Source organism: Xenopus laevis, chromosome 3L (assembly GCF_017654675.1).
Source record: "Xenopus laevis strain J_2021 chromosome 3L, Xenopus_laevis_v10.1, whole genome shotgun sequence".
Taxonomy (NCBI): domain Eukaryota; kingdom Metazoa; phylum Chordata; class Amphibia; order Anura; family Pipidae; genus Xenopus; species Xenopus laevis.
Window position 1 is genome coordinate 91286375 of NC_054375.1, and position 18912 is coordinate 91305286.

The 18912-nt window shown below is 35.8% G+C and overlaps 1 protein-coding gene across 5 annotated transcripts in view; it reads right to left on the minus strand.

Moving 5' to 3' along the window:
* Positions 1-18912, minus strand: part of LOC108711237 (plexin-A4) — a 521236-nt gene that overhangs the window by 102404 nt on the left and 399920 nt on the right. For all 5 annotated transcript variants that reach the window (XM_018252771.2, XM_018252773.2, XM_041586588.1 and 2 more), the window contains 2 exons: positions 8688-8811; positions 6160-6313 (listed from right to left, as the gene is read on the minus strand). In XM_018252771.2, the coding sequence (XP_018108260.1) occupies positions 6160-6313; positions 8688-8811 (278 nt within the window). The remainder of the gene's footprint in view (positions 1-6159; positions 6314-8687; positions 8812-18912) is intronic.

Consider the following 18912-nt stretch of genomic DNA (forward strand, 5'->3'; position numbering starts at 1 on the left):
ATCAGCCCGATATCAATGTGGGCATATCAGGGAGATATACACTCGTTTAGCGACAATGCCAAACGAGCGGATCTCTACGTCTATGGCCACCTTTATACAGTGGCTTTTGAAAAAAAATCCTTTTAGTAATCTGAATATTTATATTAAATACAGTTTAAGTCTTACATTGAGCCTGAAAAAGGATGTTGGAGAAGTACATCAAAAAAATATGTTCTTGTGTCACAGATTATCCTATATAACAGGATTAGGATGAAGACTAATAGGCGGTATTGCATTTAAGGTTTCAGGGTTAAAATATCGACTTTAATATTAAATTGATTCACTGCCATAAAAATTCAGCGGAAAGTTTTACACGCAGAACGGTAATCAATTTACTTTAGGGATTACACTGTATATTATTCCATGACTAACAATAAATTTGCAAGTTTCAGCTCTTTCCTATATAATATTTAACAGCATGAGCAAGTTAATGCCAATAGATTGGCACATAACACCGATAATTTGGAGTTCAGTTGGCAAGTAACATAATTACGGCGACTGCTTGTTTATCAAACACAGCGTGAGTTCCCTTGCTTTGTTTGCAATTTATTCAGAACACATGCAGTATCCCCCAATATCCTTTGCAACATGAGCAGCAGCTTCTTTACCACAGAGAGCTGAAACCAAGTAGCAGCCAAATTTCTGTCATTATCAGACAGTGACCCTGTGCTGTGATCCCCTCCCGGGAGGCATTTTTGTATTCTTTAGAAAGACATCTTAACAAAACACTACAGTGATCCAAGTTTGAAGCCTCCCTATGATGAAGATATTTTGAGACCAAGAGCATGCTGTGACGATGGCTTTGCAAGAACAGAAAATCACAGTTTTTGATTTGAAGGGGATTGATTTTGCATTAGATCATAGCATTGATTTTATTTGCCCTGTTAATGTATTGGGTAACCTTGGGAGGCCCATTTATCAAAGGTCGAATTTCTAAATTCAGGTGAATTTGTTTTTAATTTCGAATATTCGAATTCGAATGGGAGGTTATTTAAGACAAAATTTCAATGTCTAATATTCGATGGTTCCTACCCAAAAATTTGAATCGTATTCTATTCGTATTCATTTCGTACAACCCCTTAAAATGTCAGGAGGGCTATTAACATCTCCAAATGGCTCAACGGACCTCTGCCATTGGCTTATAAATTAACTTGGCAGGTTTTAGGAGGTGAATATTAGAATTAGGACTGTTTCCATGGTCGAGGTGTGATAAATCTCACATTCAAATTTACATTCGAATAGGGGGATTAAAATTTGAATGTGTGAATTTTGACACTCACATTTTTAAAATCAGATTTACTATTCGACCCTTTATAAATCTGCCCCTTAATGTTCTAATGCAATAAATCTATTTTTGATGTAAATATGAAATGTCTACCATGCTTTGTATACTTTTTACTGTTTCTGGTCAAGTTGGTAGGACACCAACAACATTAGACCTTGCTTACATTTAGTATTAAAGGAGACATATTGTGTATAAAAACAAGAAGTGCCAGTGCATTATAATCTTTTAAACATAGAAGGAAAGGTGAACAACTCGAAAACTCAAATTAATCGAGTTTTCCGCGGGTAAAAACTTGAATCGCTAGAAGTGATCGAGTTTTGTGCAAAACCCACTAAAAAAAAACGTGATCATCATGAAGGCTATTAACATCTTCAAATGGTTCAAGGAACCTCTGCCATTGACTTCTACATGAACTTGACAGGTTTTAGCTGGAGTATTTTTTTTATACCTATGGTCGGGGTATAATAAATCTTGAAAAAAAATAGTTTTTTTGATATAAGCTTGCAATTTACTTGACATTGACATAACTAGTTACTGGGTCCCATGGCAAAGTCATTTTAGGGCCCCTCTAAACTTTGGGAATAAAACATTTTTCATGAAACTGCTTATCAGTCAGTCCCCCTGGGTTCATTAGGGCAGCCATAGTGTATGCATTCTGCCTATTTCATGATCATTTAAAAAAAACTATATATTATGTAATTTTATTTACAATGTTTTAAAACCTTGAAGTGTTAGACCTCAAAACATCTCTTCAGACTATATAGCCCCAATATCTCTGTTTGGATTCAGCACCATAAATAATTACACAGATGCAGGAGACGTTTAGCTTTAATTAATAAAATAATTGATTAGTACATAAAGAAGCCCATAATAAAATGCAAAAAAAAAAATCTGATCTGACTGAACCTGTCCCTATATTATTTTCTTCCTAATACAGAAGGCTCATTAATCAATCATTTCAAACTGACCTTGACAATGAATCTATCCAGAAGTTTGCTGTGTAAATTTACAGACTATTGCCCCCCCCAGGCCATCTGTCACTTATTGTTTTGACAGTCCTGTTAAGATCTTTTCATTTTATGACTCAGTTAAGGAAAGCAAATATTAATGTTGTAGATCACAGTAAAGCCAATTCAAAATATTCTATGCACAGTCTATCACAATGGATTGAACAATTAGCTTGTCAAAATATTATGAAAATATTATCTTTTGTTAAAGGCAAACAAAATAGGAGCCATTAACCAAATCATTTGATGACTTCATCTGCAATGCTCTCATATAGTGTAATGTTTATTCAGAGGTGTGAAACTTTGGTTCAATCACTAATGTGACATACAATTCCCAGGATTCCACAAGACCTTCTGACTACAAAGGCTAATAGTTGTGTGCTTTACAACACAGGGATGACCACAAATTGTACAAGTTTTGAGGCCCTACATTTAACTTAATTTAGACAAGTGAGCCACAGCAGAAAATAATAAGTTAGGTTCTACTGAGCTGTTACTGTACAACCTTGAAAATACGCATTCAATCGACCTAAGTTTCTACACTGAAAATATTCTGTGTAGGCAATAAATTGCAGCAATCCTAAAAAGTATTTTCTTTTTGCTCAGGAGCTACAGTGTATAATTAACTCCTGCAACCAACAGATGGCACTGTCCCTAAATGAACACCCAATATCTGGGTACTTGTTTATAGTACTGACATATGTAATTGAGGACACATTTGTCAGGCACATACTTACTGTATAAACTAAGCCTGGTAAAGCATCCTGCTCATATGTAAGCTCATGTACTAATTATAACTTGTGAGTTCTAATTATTTCATGATACTTGTGCAATAACAGAAGAGCATTACATGTCCTGCCCCAACAGCTGCAACTCCCAAAACTCTCTTTTGATAGTTTCATTTAACTTTAGCCTGCCATTCACTTTTCTCCTGGCACTTATGCCACTTGTAACAGTCATGCATATTTATTTTCATGACTGGTGCATCTAAAATAATCTGTAGTGTCAAGTATTATTTGAACAGCGTGTATAAAGCACTTGGTTATTCCCAGTTATATATTTAATTTGATTTAAGATGAGGTTTACTAAAGCATGCAACCCAGAGGGAAGATAATACAGGATTTATTTTGTAAACTTTGTTTCTAACCTCAGTAAAATGTGAATGGACCTTCAGGGTCCAGGAACCTTTTAAGCCATTTTCTGCTTTCTATTTCTTCTCCCATCATGAGACGAGCAGATTTACTCCTGTAGCTGTTATAGGCAGAAACTGACCTTTCTTCCTTTCCTTAATATATCATATCATCTTTACCATTTTGTTTTAGACATGCCTTTCTTTTATGCCCTCTAGACAGTACCTTTCAAATCATATGATGGAAAATAAAGTGGTAGGTGCATTTAAAGCAAACACAAAAGACTCCTTAGAGTGGCTGTACGGTATATAGACAATAAGAATTCAGTGTGGGGAAAGCCAGACTTACAAGCTGCATAGTATTTAAAGTTGCTAGAATCCCGCAAGCTACAGACAGATAAAATAAAATCGCAGGTTGTTTTTTAAAATAATTTGTAAAATATTAGCTTTTAGAAATACTTGGGTGACGATAAAACAAAATTGATTTCTCAGCATCAACTAGGTGATATAAAGCTCTAATAAAATGCCATCCATCATTTGGGCATCATCTCAGTTATGGAATCAACAGATGATTAAATGAACTTTTGCTCCTGGGTATACAAAATAAATACTGCCATTTACAGTAAGGTTTGTACCAGGTGATGATAAATGTGAGGTTAAGATAACAAAAGTGATTTAATGGAACCTGGGACATAACAGTTGAATAATAAGGCAAAATGAAAATAAAATTACAGTTAAAAATAATGATTTTAGATAAAGATACTGTTTCTGTGACTGCCATCCTATTGTAAAAGAAAAAGCAACGCTGCATGCCCTGTAACAAATATTGCCTTTTGTCACTCTATTTTACATGCCTTAATGATATTATCTCTAAGCTCAATCCATTCATCTTAGTTTTAGGCACGTCAGAGAAATGTATCTAGGTGGCACTGGGGGTAATGCAACAAACCTCACTTGCACTGAAGCTGGCCTCACATACAATGCTTTAACTTCCATATTGAAAAGCTGAATCTGAAAGAACTGAAGATGCTGAACAGTAAAAACTGAAAGACCAGTTGTAGGACATCAGTCATGGGATAAAATCTTTAGCAAGATACACAAAATGTCATTCTGCTTTAAAGGTCAGAGCACAGTTTTGAAAAAGTTCTACAAATACAAAAATATCCACTGAAATGTATTATAAACAGATGGAACCTAAACATATGTGCTGAAGTAGCAAATAGTAGCAAGTAGCAAAAAATTATGACATTCTATTCAATGGAATCTAAATCCTTCTACCCAGCAGCTATGGTTCCATTATTTAGCCATGGCTGGGAACATGTAGACAACAATGACCACAGTAAGGGACTGCAATTACCCACTTAGTAACTTGAAGTAAAGATGAATCATATGACGTTGCATGAGTTTCTTAACTACTTTTGACATTTCTGAAATTATTTTTAAAATGGCCAGTTATTTTGACTTGAATTTTTGAACAGGGATGGCAATTATATTATTTCACATGAATACAGCTATTTTGCCAGCAAATTGAGCCTTGAATGACTGTGCATGATTTAAAGCTCTTGATGATGCTTACAAATGCAATGTGAAGGGTATTAATAGACTCAATGAATATAGCATAGCTGCATTGTTCTCCATTAGTCATTATCCAGTGCTCTGCTAGGGGGATCAGCAACCCTCTCAGTGACTGCAAAATATAAAGCTGGAACAATGAAGCAAATAAATGCAGGAGAAGGTTCAAGTATATTTATGGCTCTATTGTTCCGGCTTTATACTTTGTAATTAAGACAAAAATCAAGTCCACTAAGTCCCCTGTATAATGTAATCCAAAGGAAAGCAAACCGCACATTAGGCTTGACACCAACTGAACCACCTTGGAGTCCTTCACCCCAAACAATTTCAGCATTGATCTCCCAAATACATGCACATGCTTATGTGCTGATCACATACTATAAGGCATCCCTTCCCTAAGAAGATTTGCAAAACCTTAAAAATATGCAGATTTTACATTTCTTTGAGTTTTTATATAGACTGTGTCTTTATGTCTTTGTCTGGTGATATCACGCCATAAGTTCATTTCCGAGGGCTGTTTCAAATAATATTACCAAGCTAAAACAATATATGGACAAGTGAATTGAACCAATTAGAACCTTTAAAAAAAAGAAAAGCTTTCTAAATGTGTTTTCTGCGGGTAAGAGAAACTCAAAATGTTATGAGGTAACGGTTTACAAATATGCTAGAGGATAATAGTCAAGTCTCAGGGGATCAAGTTTTGGTCATAGCAGTTCAGTTACAAAATTATCTTCTTGTAAACATTATAGTGCTTTTAGAAAGGCCTTATTCTTAGTGATGGGTGAATTTGGGGCGAAACGACGCTGGCGAAAATGCGCTGGCGTCCAAAAAAGGATGCCGGCATCCATTTTTTTTTACGCCGGCGAATTTTCGCTGCGGTTTCGCAAATTTATTCACTGGCGGCCTGTCGAATAAATCGCCCATCGCTACTTATTTTCTTTGGCTAAGCTAATTATCTATAAATACAATAACTACATGTTGAAAGGGAAAGACAAAGCTATCCAGGGAAAAACTATCAAGTATTTTCCTCCCCTTCCTCCAGATCAATGGTGCTTGAACAGCTGAACATGACGGACAAATGGCTTTTCTTCAATGTAGTAACTATGAAATCTATATAACTGTCTTACCATTTTCTGTGATTATCCTGGGAACTTCTTTCTCAGCTGGCGAGATGCATCTAATCTGGTTTCCAACAACGAGCCCATCCATTTCTGAGAGATCTTCAAATGTGCAGTTAACACCAGCAGACAGCTCTGGTACATTGTACGCCTCCAATACCAACTGTAACCAGAAATATTTTAATAACGCAGTATTTCAAAATCAATGAAGGAATTTTATATGGCTGTACACTACAAACACATATTACTGGCATACAATTTGTATGTTATTGTGCAGTATTATGATATAGGAGATAATCTAGTATGAGATTTGCATAGATCTATAATGACAAAGCAGAAGAATGGAGTACCAAGGCAAAACAAACATTTTCAATACCAGTGTTTCAATACCAGTGAAGTCTTCAGTCACCATAAATTCAATATTGCAGGCAGCACCGATTTAGATGTATATAAGATGTTAGCCATTGCAGTTTGGCACAAATGTTCCAGGTTGCCAAGGTAACAGCTATTAGTATGGCAGAAACAACTTGCTTTCTTAAGTGTTTTAGCACTATTACAGGTTCCACTGTTACATTGTGTTTGTTATTCCAGTACAAAACATACAAATGATACAAAAGTCAATGAGGCAATTTATATAACAACCCACCAATAGCTCCCACCAGGTATCTGTATAATACCATCACTTCATCTTCCATTATTTTCTGTGCACTTGCCATTTGCTCTTTTACAGCCTTGTTACCTTTACATTTACTGCAGACCCCGAAGCAATAATGTTGAACTTGAAGCTACAGTGCAGGGATCAGGCAACATTTCTTTTTCCTTTATGTTTAAATCCTTTTACCAGATGGGAATTTAACAAGTTTCAGCCTTTGTGGCGTTGCTTATGAGTTTTAGCCCCTGTGCTATACTTTGCTCCACAGATTTTTTAATGAGACATGTAGTACTGTATTGCTCTGTAACTGAAATATATCTATTTTTCTTTTTGTCTAGTTCTATCTCTCTCTTCTTAGAATCTAAATGAACTTTTGTTCAATTAAAAAGCAAACACCAGCTAGTGACCTCCAGGCTGAAAATGCTTGGACATAAGAGGGGACAATCACCTTTTACCTAATACTAACTATGTTGAAGATAAATGCAGTCTAAGCTTAAATTGAATTGGTCTTTTTTCATTGATATTTTAAGGATTTCTGGCCTTCTCCAACCGGGAATTTAAAATATTATCAGTCTTACCCAACAGGCACAAAGAGACTGCATGTTCATTTTTGACTGATTTCTTATTTACCCTCTTATATACCTTTCTATTCTAACATCACAATTGTCCTCACAATTCGAGAGGCTGGTATACACCATATTAGGGCTGATGCACTCTTACCCCCAGATTAGACTGATAACATATAGAAATTAGCTGAAATTAAGGAAAAATCTGATTGGTTGCTATTTAGTCCAGTTTACATTGAACCTCCTCTCCTATGAAAATTTGGCTCATCTTTTGTTTTCTGTGAAGAACAGAGTAGAAGTAGTAAAGACAGACAGAAATAATATAGGTTGCTAGAGTTTCTAGGCAGAATGAGGATTGTTCAATTTTTATCGACAAATAAAGGAGAGCTAACTTTTTAGAACAATAATAGCACTTGTAACTGTTGATTCATCTATGCAGATACAACTGGGCCGCTTAAAGTAAGAAAAGATGAAACATTCAAAGAAATTGACGATTTCAAGGATGAGCACATTATGCTGAAATAGTATTGTTATTCCCCGCTGCTGTGAGCAGAAGATCCATTTAAAATGGATCTTGCAAATCTTTAAAATAATTCTGCTGCAAATAATTACCCAAGAAGACTGCAATCAAGTGCATTTTCACAAAGGAAAATCAATTACTCTTTTAAAAACTGTACATACTTGAAAAACACAATCAGGAAAGGCAGAGAGGCCCATTTCTATTAAGCAATGCTATTACCCTCACATGAACAAGTCTATCTATTTTTTTTGTGCAGAGAATAATCTAAATTCAAATCATTAATTTCTAAATATTGAATAGAGACGTTAATGTATTTCATAAAAGGTGCTAGAGGTTATGAAAAGAAAAATCTATTTTAGAAATATAGTACAGAATATTGAGCTGAAATGCTGTGTCCCCTCTACTGAATGATGAGGCTCTCAAAATGAATGGGCTTCCAAAGCAAAATGCTATATATTTGCTTTCCTTGGCAAAGTAGACATCACATCACATGATAGAGAAGAGTTGGCAAGAATGTATTGGCAGGCTTCAGTAAGATGGCACTAGGTGCTACCTTATACCAGTGGGGCAGAGAAATGGAAGAATACCACTGATATGAAGTATCCTTGTGGTAAGGGACATCACGCTGACCATTTCCAATGCCAAAACAGGCATTAGACATACTAATCAGCTAACAATTCATAGATTGGGTCCACCATCTTTAACTGTAGGTCTCAGTTTGTGTCCTCCTAGTAGCTCAAACATTCACAGAAGAGCATAAACATTGATGAACAGGTATTGTTTATAAGGATCTTCTTACCAGCACATTGTATTGCGAGACAGAGATGTTGTTTGGGTGGACAGTTAATCTCACACACTGCTTTATTTCAGATGCAAATCGTCTAGGTTCATGAGAACGTTCACACCTCTCCTTTCTTGTACACCTGCAATACAAGGAACAGCGATACATTATATAGTTGTGCATGTGTAATCGTATACACCATCCTGACTAACCTGATTAATAGCTTATTATTTCCAACAGCATCTTCTATACAAAAATTATTTAGTGATGGGATATGTCTTTATTTTAAGCTTGTGTGGAATATCAACTCTTATCATCACAGTTTAACGGGGGTGGGGGGGTCAAGTTGGACATCTCTAGATAAAATAAAGCAACTGTACCAAATGGAGGTTGGAAATTGGTTGTTCATACCTAATGCACACAAAAAGACAACTGCACTGTTATAATACGGACTGATTTTAATTCATGCTAAGCATTCGTTTTCTCTTTTGTGGCAATATCATTGGGATGATTAAGGTTGCAGGGGTAAAACCATCCCCAAAGTGTGTTTATACCTTAATACAACCAGCCAATTGTTAACTATCATAATAAAGTAAAAATATAGAAAGTAAGGCATCGTATTGGCTGCTGCTGGTTACTGGTTAAAGGCAAAGGTTTGCCCCATTTACTATTAACTTTTAAAATGTTAAGAAAATGTTGATGGTGATGGTAATTATGGTGATGCCCACTACAAAAAATCCTCTACATGTCATAAATGTAGCTGCAGTGTATAACTACAATGCAAAGTTTTTCCCAAACTCAACCAAAAATTGACATTAAACAATTCCTAGCTTACTGCAGCTGCTCTTTTAGGATTTATATATATATATATATATATATATATATATATATATATATATATATATATATATATATATATGTATATGTATGTATCCAGGAAGCACACATGTAACATTTTCTGGTGTGTCTGTGAATGTAAAAATATGTGATGAATATGCAATGTATACTAAAGGCAATTCTCAGCTGAAATCTCTTCACTTGCACAGGGTTAAGTGCAAAAAAAACCCAGGCAAATCGAGGAAGATGCCGAAGGGGCAGCAGGGGAGCTATTAGCTAAAACACAAATGCTCTTATCAGATCTTTCAAAGAGAAAAGGGAGTATGGCACAGGAGAGCACCCACTGAAATTCAACCAATAAGATATGATTTAATTAGCAGAAAGTCAGAGGAATGTGTTCTTGGGATATGTATCTTCAAATGCAGAACTCATTAAGAATCCCAGGTCAATTAATCTATGCTAATGGCAATGTTTATTTTATTATTTATTTATTTGCAGATATTGCTGGCAGAAATAGAAAGTGGTTGCTTTTACACAGCTACTCCATGCCACAATTAGAAGAGTATTGCTGTTATACCACAGGGATTAGCAAGGTGTTGAGCAAAAGGAAACATTAAAGGCAAAATGTAAATGTCAGCTCCACTGTTTTACAAATGAGCAGAGGAAGCGAAGAAGAAAGTTTCACGACTGCGGCTGTTATGTACAGAAAGAATGTTTCAAGATTTTCACTCATAGGCCATTCGCCTTCTGCGCCCCCAGATCTGTAATTTGAATCACCATAATTAAAGTCTAAAATAGAATAATGCTAGAAATGCTGTAGTTTGTTTACTAAATATAAACATGAACTGACTGCACCACAAGCCTAATAAAACAAATGATTTATGCTTTCAGAGTTGGACGCAGGGTTCATCATCTTGTAACTTTGTTAAACCATCTTTGCAAGACCAAGACTATGGACATGCTCAGTGCGGTCTGGGCTGCTGTTGAGAGGCTAAACTTAGGGATCGTCATAAATTATCAGTACATCACATGTCAAATAATTTCTGCCATAGAAGCTAATTCTGCAAGATTCATCAATGAATAGAATATCCAGACTGCACTGCGAATATGAATCTCTACGCGGTAGCCGGCTGCTCTACTGGGAAACAAACAAAGCTGCTCCAGTTCTGGGAAGTAAGGTGGGGGGGCTTCCCCCTGCCATTTGTAGGTTTGTTTCCCTGCAGAGCAGTTAGGGACCATCTGAAATTTCCTATCTGCAGCTGTCAGAGCAAGTAAAACGAAGGGGGAATTTCACTGCATACAGTCAGGTTTCTTATAAAAACGATACAGATTTTTTAATTAAAGTATTTAAGAGATTTATTTTTCATTAAAGAAAGTAAAAATGCAATTTTATTTTCTTTACATCCCCTTTAAGTCTACTAGAAAATAACGCAAACATTAAATAAACCAAATAGGCTGGTTTTGTTTCCAATAAGGGTTATTTATATCTTAGTTTGGATCAAGTACAAAGTACTGTTTTATTTTTATAGAGAACAAGGAAATATGTTTTTTATAATTTTGGATTATTTGGATAAAATGTAGTCTATGAGAGATGGCCTTTCTGTAATTTGGAGCTTTCTGAATAAAGGGTCCCGTACCTGTACTGTATGTCAGTAGTCAGTATTATGTCATTTATCTTTCTGTTATGTAATATAGGGAGTTAACCGATATTCAACAAATACACATTTTTCCTATTTAAATCTTTTCTACTACATTTCTGCTAAGTCAGTCTCACATTTTTTTATTTATTTATTTTTATATATATATATATATATATATATATATATATATATATATATATATATATATATTTATTGTGTCCTTCTTTGTTTAGAGCAATAATTTCATATTCCTTTTGCAGTATATCTGCTCTATTGTATAATGCTTCAACAGCAGGTATTACAAACTTCACACTGTACACAGAGTACTAATATCTTGGAACACATTTAAAATCTGTTTTCCCCAGTACCTGCAGTACAGAACTACTTATTCCTTATTAACACAGATAGCTCGGTTTCCAGCCATTGTATTCTGAAAAGAAAATAATCTGCTTGCATGAAATGGGCCTGCTGTTAACATCATAACTGTATTTTTGTAAGGTAGTTATTTAGGTTGTACTGAACTTCTTATTTATTTCTAAAGTGCTCTCAATGCTGCCAAATAGTTGGCTGTGGATTGCAAGCAGTTGCAGACATTGTACAAATGTCACACATAATGAGTACATCTGCAACCCATCTCTGAAAAATAGCTAATTTCTTGGCATGGCTGTATAAATGTATTTCAAATTGACCAGAGGGGGCACTGAAACATCATTTATAGCAACCTTCAATTTGACGTGATCCTGCACTGTATGTTGGATTTACATCAGTCTGTCATCATGCAGAATGTGAAGGCTTAGATCTGAACAGGCTTTTTCAACAGAGATAGTGTTATGTTGCAGCTAGGGAATAGAGCTAGCTCAGAGATCGCTGGCTTCAATAGCCATTCTGTCATGCATTGTAGCACAAATAAAGACGTATCAGTGGACTGTGGCAGCAAAGTGCATGGGAATGCATAAGTCAGACTCTATACAGCCAGGGTATAGCAGACCTCCTAGTTATTGATTTAATGCAGCCTCGCCATGGCAAGTCTCCTAGTCATTGGCCTTATACAGCCTGGATATAAAGCAATCGCTAACACTCACTGATATCATACAACATTTAATTAGCAATCTTCATGGTTACACCATATAGATATATGTAGCAATATTCCTGGCCAATATTCACTGTATACATCGTAGGCATACTGTAGCAAATCTAACATTCCAAAAGATAGCAGAAGCAAGCCTACTCGTTACTGAATCTTCTATGATACAGGAGTGCTTTGACCATGATCTGATTTAACTGTACATGTAAACTCTCCATCTCTGTAGTTATATCACCAGTTCAATCTCGCCATCCACTTGTGTGACCAAATCATACAACATCAGATTTCTCAGCATCTCACTTTTTCTTCCAGATTCGCTCAACCCTTTTTTTAAGACTAGCTAATAAATGTAATGTAAATGTAATGTGTTCTGCAGCATTCTCTGCACTACAATAAGGAGTAATGAAAGGAAAGCCTTAAACACTAGATACTAATGATTTTGTAAACACATTAAAGACAAATTGACTCAGTTACAAACATATATGCAACAGCAAAGCACTAGTTTGGATGCAAAAGTATCCACAAAAAATACTAGCACCTATACATGCTCCTAGTAACTTTCTGCTACTTGCCTGCTCTGATAAATAATACTCAAGTGCTCTAACCAGAAACTATGCCAGGCTGGACATGGCGGTTATTCCAGGGTTCCCGTTAATCGTTGAACTAAGTGTATCAGATGTTAATACTGCATCATTTCAAAAGTCACACTATTCCAAGTGGAAAACATTTTACCAAATATATACCAGTCACACCATATTGTGTCCATTGCAACTTGGCTTGCACCTGCAATTACAATGACAATCTAGATAAATTCACTGAACTGTGGGTAAAAATAGAGATTCCTGTTAAAAATATGCTTTGAACTTTGGCTGTCTTTATAAATCAGCCCTAGAGGGTACTTTTTCAGTTCACATGGTGATCAGGTTAATCTGAGATGTAATTCAGACCAAAAGCAAACTGATATCAGTGTGAGCAATACATGTGACTTAATGCAAAGGTTTAATGACCGTTATGGTCCATGGATTGTATTTCTGGTGGCAGCATAAACAGAAAGTAAAGACTTGTTGGCTTCATAAAATATCTGCAACTATTATAAACTTTTGCTGTGCATGCCATATTGTGTATCGCTAGTAAACACAATACTTGAGACCAAAGAGAAGTGAATTCTATGACAACAGCAGGTCCCAGGCACCCGGGGCTGTACAATTTCTGATCCCTGGCAGATTATCAATTACAAAAATGAAGGGGATGGGTAAAAAATAAATCGCCCCGTTCTGACTATTCAAAAAGGATGCAAGAGTAGATTAAAATTAGCAGCATGTATGCACATTATCACTGGCACTTTAAGGGGTTGTTCACCTTTAAATGGATTGTTTAGTATGATGTAGAGAATGTTATTCTGAGACAATGTGCTATTGGTCTTCATTTTTTAATATGAGTGTTTTTAATTAACTTTTTGTTCAGCAGCTCTCCAGTTTCAGTTTCAACAGGTATCTGGTTGCTAGGGTCTATTTTAACCAAGCAACTAGGCAGTGGTTTTAAAGAGAGACAGGAATATAAATAGAGAGGGACTAAATAAAAAAACAATAATAAATAATTATAATAATAAAATTGTAGCCTCCCAGATCAATAGTTTTTGACTGTTGGGGTCAGTGACCCCCCTAAACCCTAACAATGAATATGGCTAAAAATGCCATTTTATATCCTGAACTTATTGTACCAGCCTAAAGTTTCAGCTTCTCAATAGCAGCAATGATCCAGGACTTCAGACTTGTCACGGGGGTCACCATCTTGGAAAGTGTCTGTGGCACTCACATGCTCTGTGGGCTCTGAGCAGCTGCTGAGAAGCTAAGCTTAGGGGTTGTCACAATTTATACAGCAGAAAATGAGGTGGGCCTGTAATATAAACTGATGCAACAGGATTGATTATTAAATTCTGATGATAATTGCACTGGTTTCTGTGCTGCCATGTAGTAATTGTCTCTATACTAATCAGCCTTATATTGTGACATTTCTATTCTATGTGTACTGTATATTGTGAGTCAGTCCCTAAACTCAGTAAGTGACAGCAGCACAGAGCATGTGCAGTGAATCAGCAGAAAAGAAGATGGGGAACTACTGGGGCATCTTCAGGCACATGTCTTCCCAGCTAAAGGACTGCGGTTGCCTTGGGCTGGTACAGAAGCCCAAAACATAATGTACAACATTTCTAGCCTACTTCTTTAGTTAAGATTAAGCTCTCCTTTAAAAGCTGGAGTCAGAAGAGGAAGGCAAATAATTAAAAAAAACATACAAAAATAGAAAAGTGAATCTCAACTGAAAACTTGCAAAGAATAGGCAGTTCTATAACAAACGTAAAGTTAACCTGAAGGTGAACCAACCCTTTAATTCTTTTAAATTCTGGCAAATACGTTGTACAACCAACATAGAAAGAGCATTAAATGGCATGCAATGATGTATTTTTCGTAGAAATATGAGCAATTTTGTTCCAGAAACAAATGGCAAGTATATGAAAATATTTATTTAAGACCCCATTTTTAATAGTACATTTCAAATAACACTATGTTAAACTTCCTCGTTAAGTTAATGTGAAAGACGCTAAGAGGTTCAGTTAATAGACTTCATTGTTAGCAATTACAACTTGCCTCTAAGCCATCCATTACCCAGCATTTGTATTGGTGTTATGAAATGCTGCCAGTATTGTCTTCCGACATAGAAAAGGAACTAATCATTGGGCTTTCACTTTCACCTTGACTTCATTTATGGCGTGGGTATTGAACAGAACTACTTTGGTGACAATGCAATCTCCTACAGAGCAATTGAGCACACCAGAACTAGAAGAATTCCTCTTAAATAAGTCACATTAACTAATAGCCCAAATGGTGCTAATATTTTACCCAAGGAATCTGCACACTGTAATCATTCCAAAATACTTATTTGTCATATCTTTTTTTTTTGTTGAGAGAGAAAGGCATTGCATATTTATGACTGGTATGAATTATAGAAACAGTTTTAGCCTGTGTTATATATCTGTAAAATTACAAAAATGGTTTTCAGTTTTCAAACAGACAATTCATTGTCAAAGTCTCTACAGGTGAACTGTGACCTTCCCTGTTATTTTCCTAAAGCCTTCAGAGCAGCACAGATCAATTCCCAAGTTACTGTACAATGCCATGATGGGATCCAGCTATTGTGCCAGTAATTATAATTGATCTGTGAGTTTTATTGATTGCATGATTAGAGAAAGGGTGGGAATATATTTGTCGTTAGTCACACATTAGTCTGCCTTATCAAAATGATTGTTCTGTTTGCATCATATGGGCACTTTAAATATAGATTATATTGACCTGTCATTGTCTCTGGCTGGCAGGCTAAGACCTCCCTTACACAAAACCCACCATTATACTCTATTTATATGCACAGGCATGTTGCACAACATTTATTAGAGAATTGTCCTCATTCGCATAAGTCCCTGCAAAGGGTGGAACACAGCAAAGTTGAGAAAGGGAGGGTAGGGCAGAAAGAGTGGTGAAAAATAGACAGTATAATAGCAAATGGACCGAAAAGAAAAAAAGAAAGCAGAAGAAAAAAGAGCAAAGATGTATTAGATTGGTAGGGCAAACAAAGGGATTGAAGGGCAAAACAAAGCAGAGTGAAGACGCATAGAGCAGCAAAAAGTAAACAGAATGCAGAATGAAAGCTGGAGCCTGGAAGAAATAAACATGTAAAAAAAATTAGAAAATGTTTGAGAAAAAATGGGAAAGCTAAGAGAAAGTGGGAAGCATTGAAAGACAATGGGGCATAGGAGAAAAGAGTGGGGGGACCAAGAGAAGAGGTACTAAAAGAGTAAGAAATCCATAAATTGGAATGGGATGCTGTGAAATGAAAGTGGCCTATGATTTACCAAACCCATGGACAGGGCTGTAAATGCAATTACCTGGGTAAAGCAGGGTATTTTGTCCCTTTTAAATAAAACAAACCATTCCTAGAAATCGTAGACCCCCTCACTTTAATAAGCTCCCTCTTTAAATGTAGTGTGTACTTTTCAAATACTCAATTTGTATTGTACTCTGATTTCTTGGATATATACAGTATAGAAAGATTTTATGAAAGCACAAACAAGTTTCAGCATCTCAGCACTAAAATGTACGAACCATTTCTGCCAATAAGGGGCTGCACAGATTCTGGAGTACATGTTGGGTATAATTACTTGTATTTACTTTAACCCCATTTCTGTCCCTATTCTTAACACATAGAGATGCAAGGCAATTTCATCTTGTAAGCCACAAACAGGTAAAATACGGGTTATTACCTAGCCAATATAGCCTTGCTGCATTTTTTTACATTTTCAATTTATCACAAGTCAGTATTGCATTATCCCAGTAGGCTGTAATAAGAAACGGAACACACTCTGGTAAGAGAAACATGTTATTTAGAAGAAATGCCATTCTCGCCAATATTTTCAAAACTAGACAGGATCAAGGCACAGGATTTCTGTCAGCCCTTTCTTCAGTTCTCTATAAGCTTTAACTCCATTATGGACAACTGAAACCATATTGCCTCTTTAATCTTATGTCTAGCCCTTGACAGGTTTGTGATTGGTGGATATCCACAGCCTATATGAAAGAACAGATCTTTCTTCATTGTACAAGCAATTTAACACTGGAAAGCAGAAAGGAGAATATTTGTTTTCCCATGGAGATATCTGCAACTTTGAAGTAATATTTTAATCTTGTAAAAATTCAGTTTAAAATTAAATATTAATGCATGCCCACACTACTATTTATACATTTTATTGTCTAAATTGATTAGCAATGAAATGTGCATACATTGAATTAATTGCCTGCTTCACAATGGATTTTTATTTTTTTACTAAAGTGTATCTTTGAAAATACAGATTTATTCAGTGTAGTAATGTTGAGCTCAGAATAGTCCAAACCCTGGATAAGTGATGCAGATTTTTGCAATGCAGTCATAGCTCATTCCTAACTAACATGGTTACAAGAGTACATGGTTACATTGGGTTGAACCAATACAGCAGTCCATCTGGTTCAACCCATCAAATGATCCCCAGTGCAATATATATATATGTACTGTGTGTGTATATATATATATATATATATATATATATATATATATATATATATATATATATATATATATACACATATATATACAGTATATACACACACACATAATACCTATACAGACATATCCACTACTCTCAAATAAATTCAACTATATAAATGTGCATATATATATATATATATATATATATATATATATATATATATATATATATATATATATATATATATATATATATATATATATATAGTGCACATTTGCATTTGTGTATAGTTTCTAGCTTTGCATCATTCTGTGATCCAAGCTAGCTATGAGACTGCTGCCAACCATCATATATGATAAATCGGAACTTGTAGTAGCATATATGAGAGGCCATATTTCCCCATCTCCTTTTTCTTTTATACCATTTTATACCATTTTTATGTTCCACATAGTTAATAATATAACAATACTCAACAACAATACTCCTATTTTCTTCAGAACGGAGGGCTCATTTGGTCCTGCTTGACAGTAAATGTGTATGTCATTGTATTCCTAGCGTGCAGCTCTGAGAACTGTCTTGGCATGTTATAAATAAATGATGGCACTTGACTATAGGACATTTGAAATGAGTTGCTAAGAGAAGATATATTAGAAGGATGCATTGTAGATTAAATTGCAAACATTGCTGCAATTTGATAAAAAATGTCATCTGTTCCCAATAACAGGAGTTGAAAAATTTCATTTATTCCCTTTGTCTGTTATATATGGTTCTTTTTTAGGGGGTATTTATTCAGGACAGATCAATCACCTGATAAATTAGCACCAAGGTCAGTTATCATCTAATACAATGTCTGTATCCATTGCAGATTCTGCAATGTGCAGTTCTTGTGTTTCTTCAAGAAAACACTTTGGGTTTCCAGCTACACAGCCACAGGACCTTTACTATAGTATTGCTCCTGCAGCCTTGGGCATGTCTGTTAATATCAAATGACAAGTGCATGTTTCAGGCTCATTTAAGAAGCCATTTTCTGGCCTTTGATATTATGCTTGTCCAAGTAGTCATCCAAGCCACTCTTAAAGGCATTAATAAAATCTGCCATTAAAAAATCACTGCCCTCCCTGTGCAAAACCACCTTCACTGCTTCAAGTCTAAAGATGGGGGGACTCAAATGACCTAATTTGAGAGGTCATGTTCTGGCCACATCAGGTGACATATGTGTAACACCCTCTTGGCCACCACCCTGGTGCAAGGTTGTACATTCTTACCATATGCCAATGCAGATCCTGAGTCCCCTTTGCAAGGTGAAAGGGTACTGGGAATTTCCTCTCATGGCAGTGCCTCCACCTAATGAGATCTGGGAATACACCTGTGGGTGGCTCCATTAGGAAAACAGTAATAAACACACAGTCCTGTATAACCAATATAACTTTATACAAGGTTTAAAGGCAAAGTAAGCATTCAGTTAAACATGCATTCACATAGCATGACCCACTACCCTGGGGAACCAACAGTGACAGTTCCATCCTGGCACCTCCCTGCCAGGCAAAGTCTTGCACTACTCCTCAGTCCCCTTTCTCCAAAGAGCACTATTGTCCCCAGATAGCGCTACCT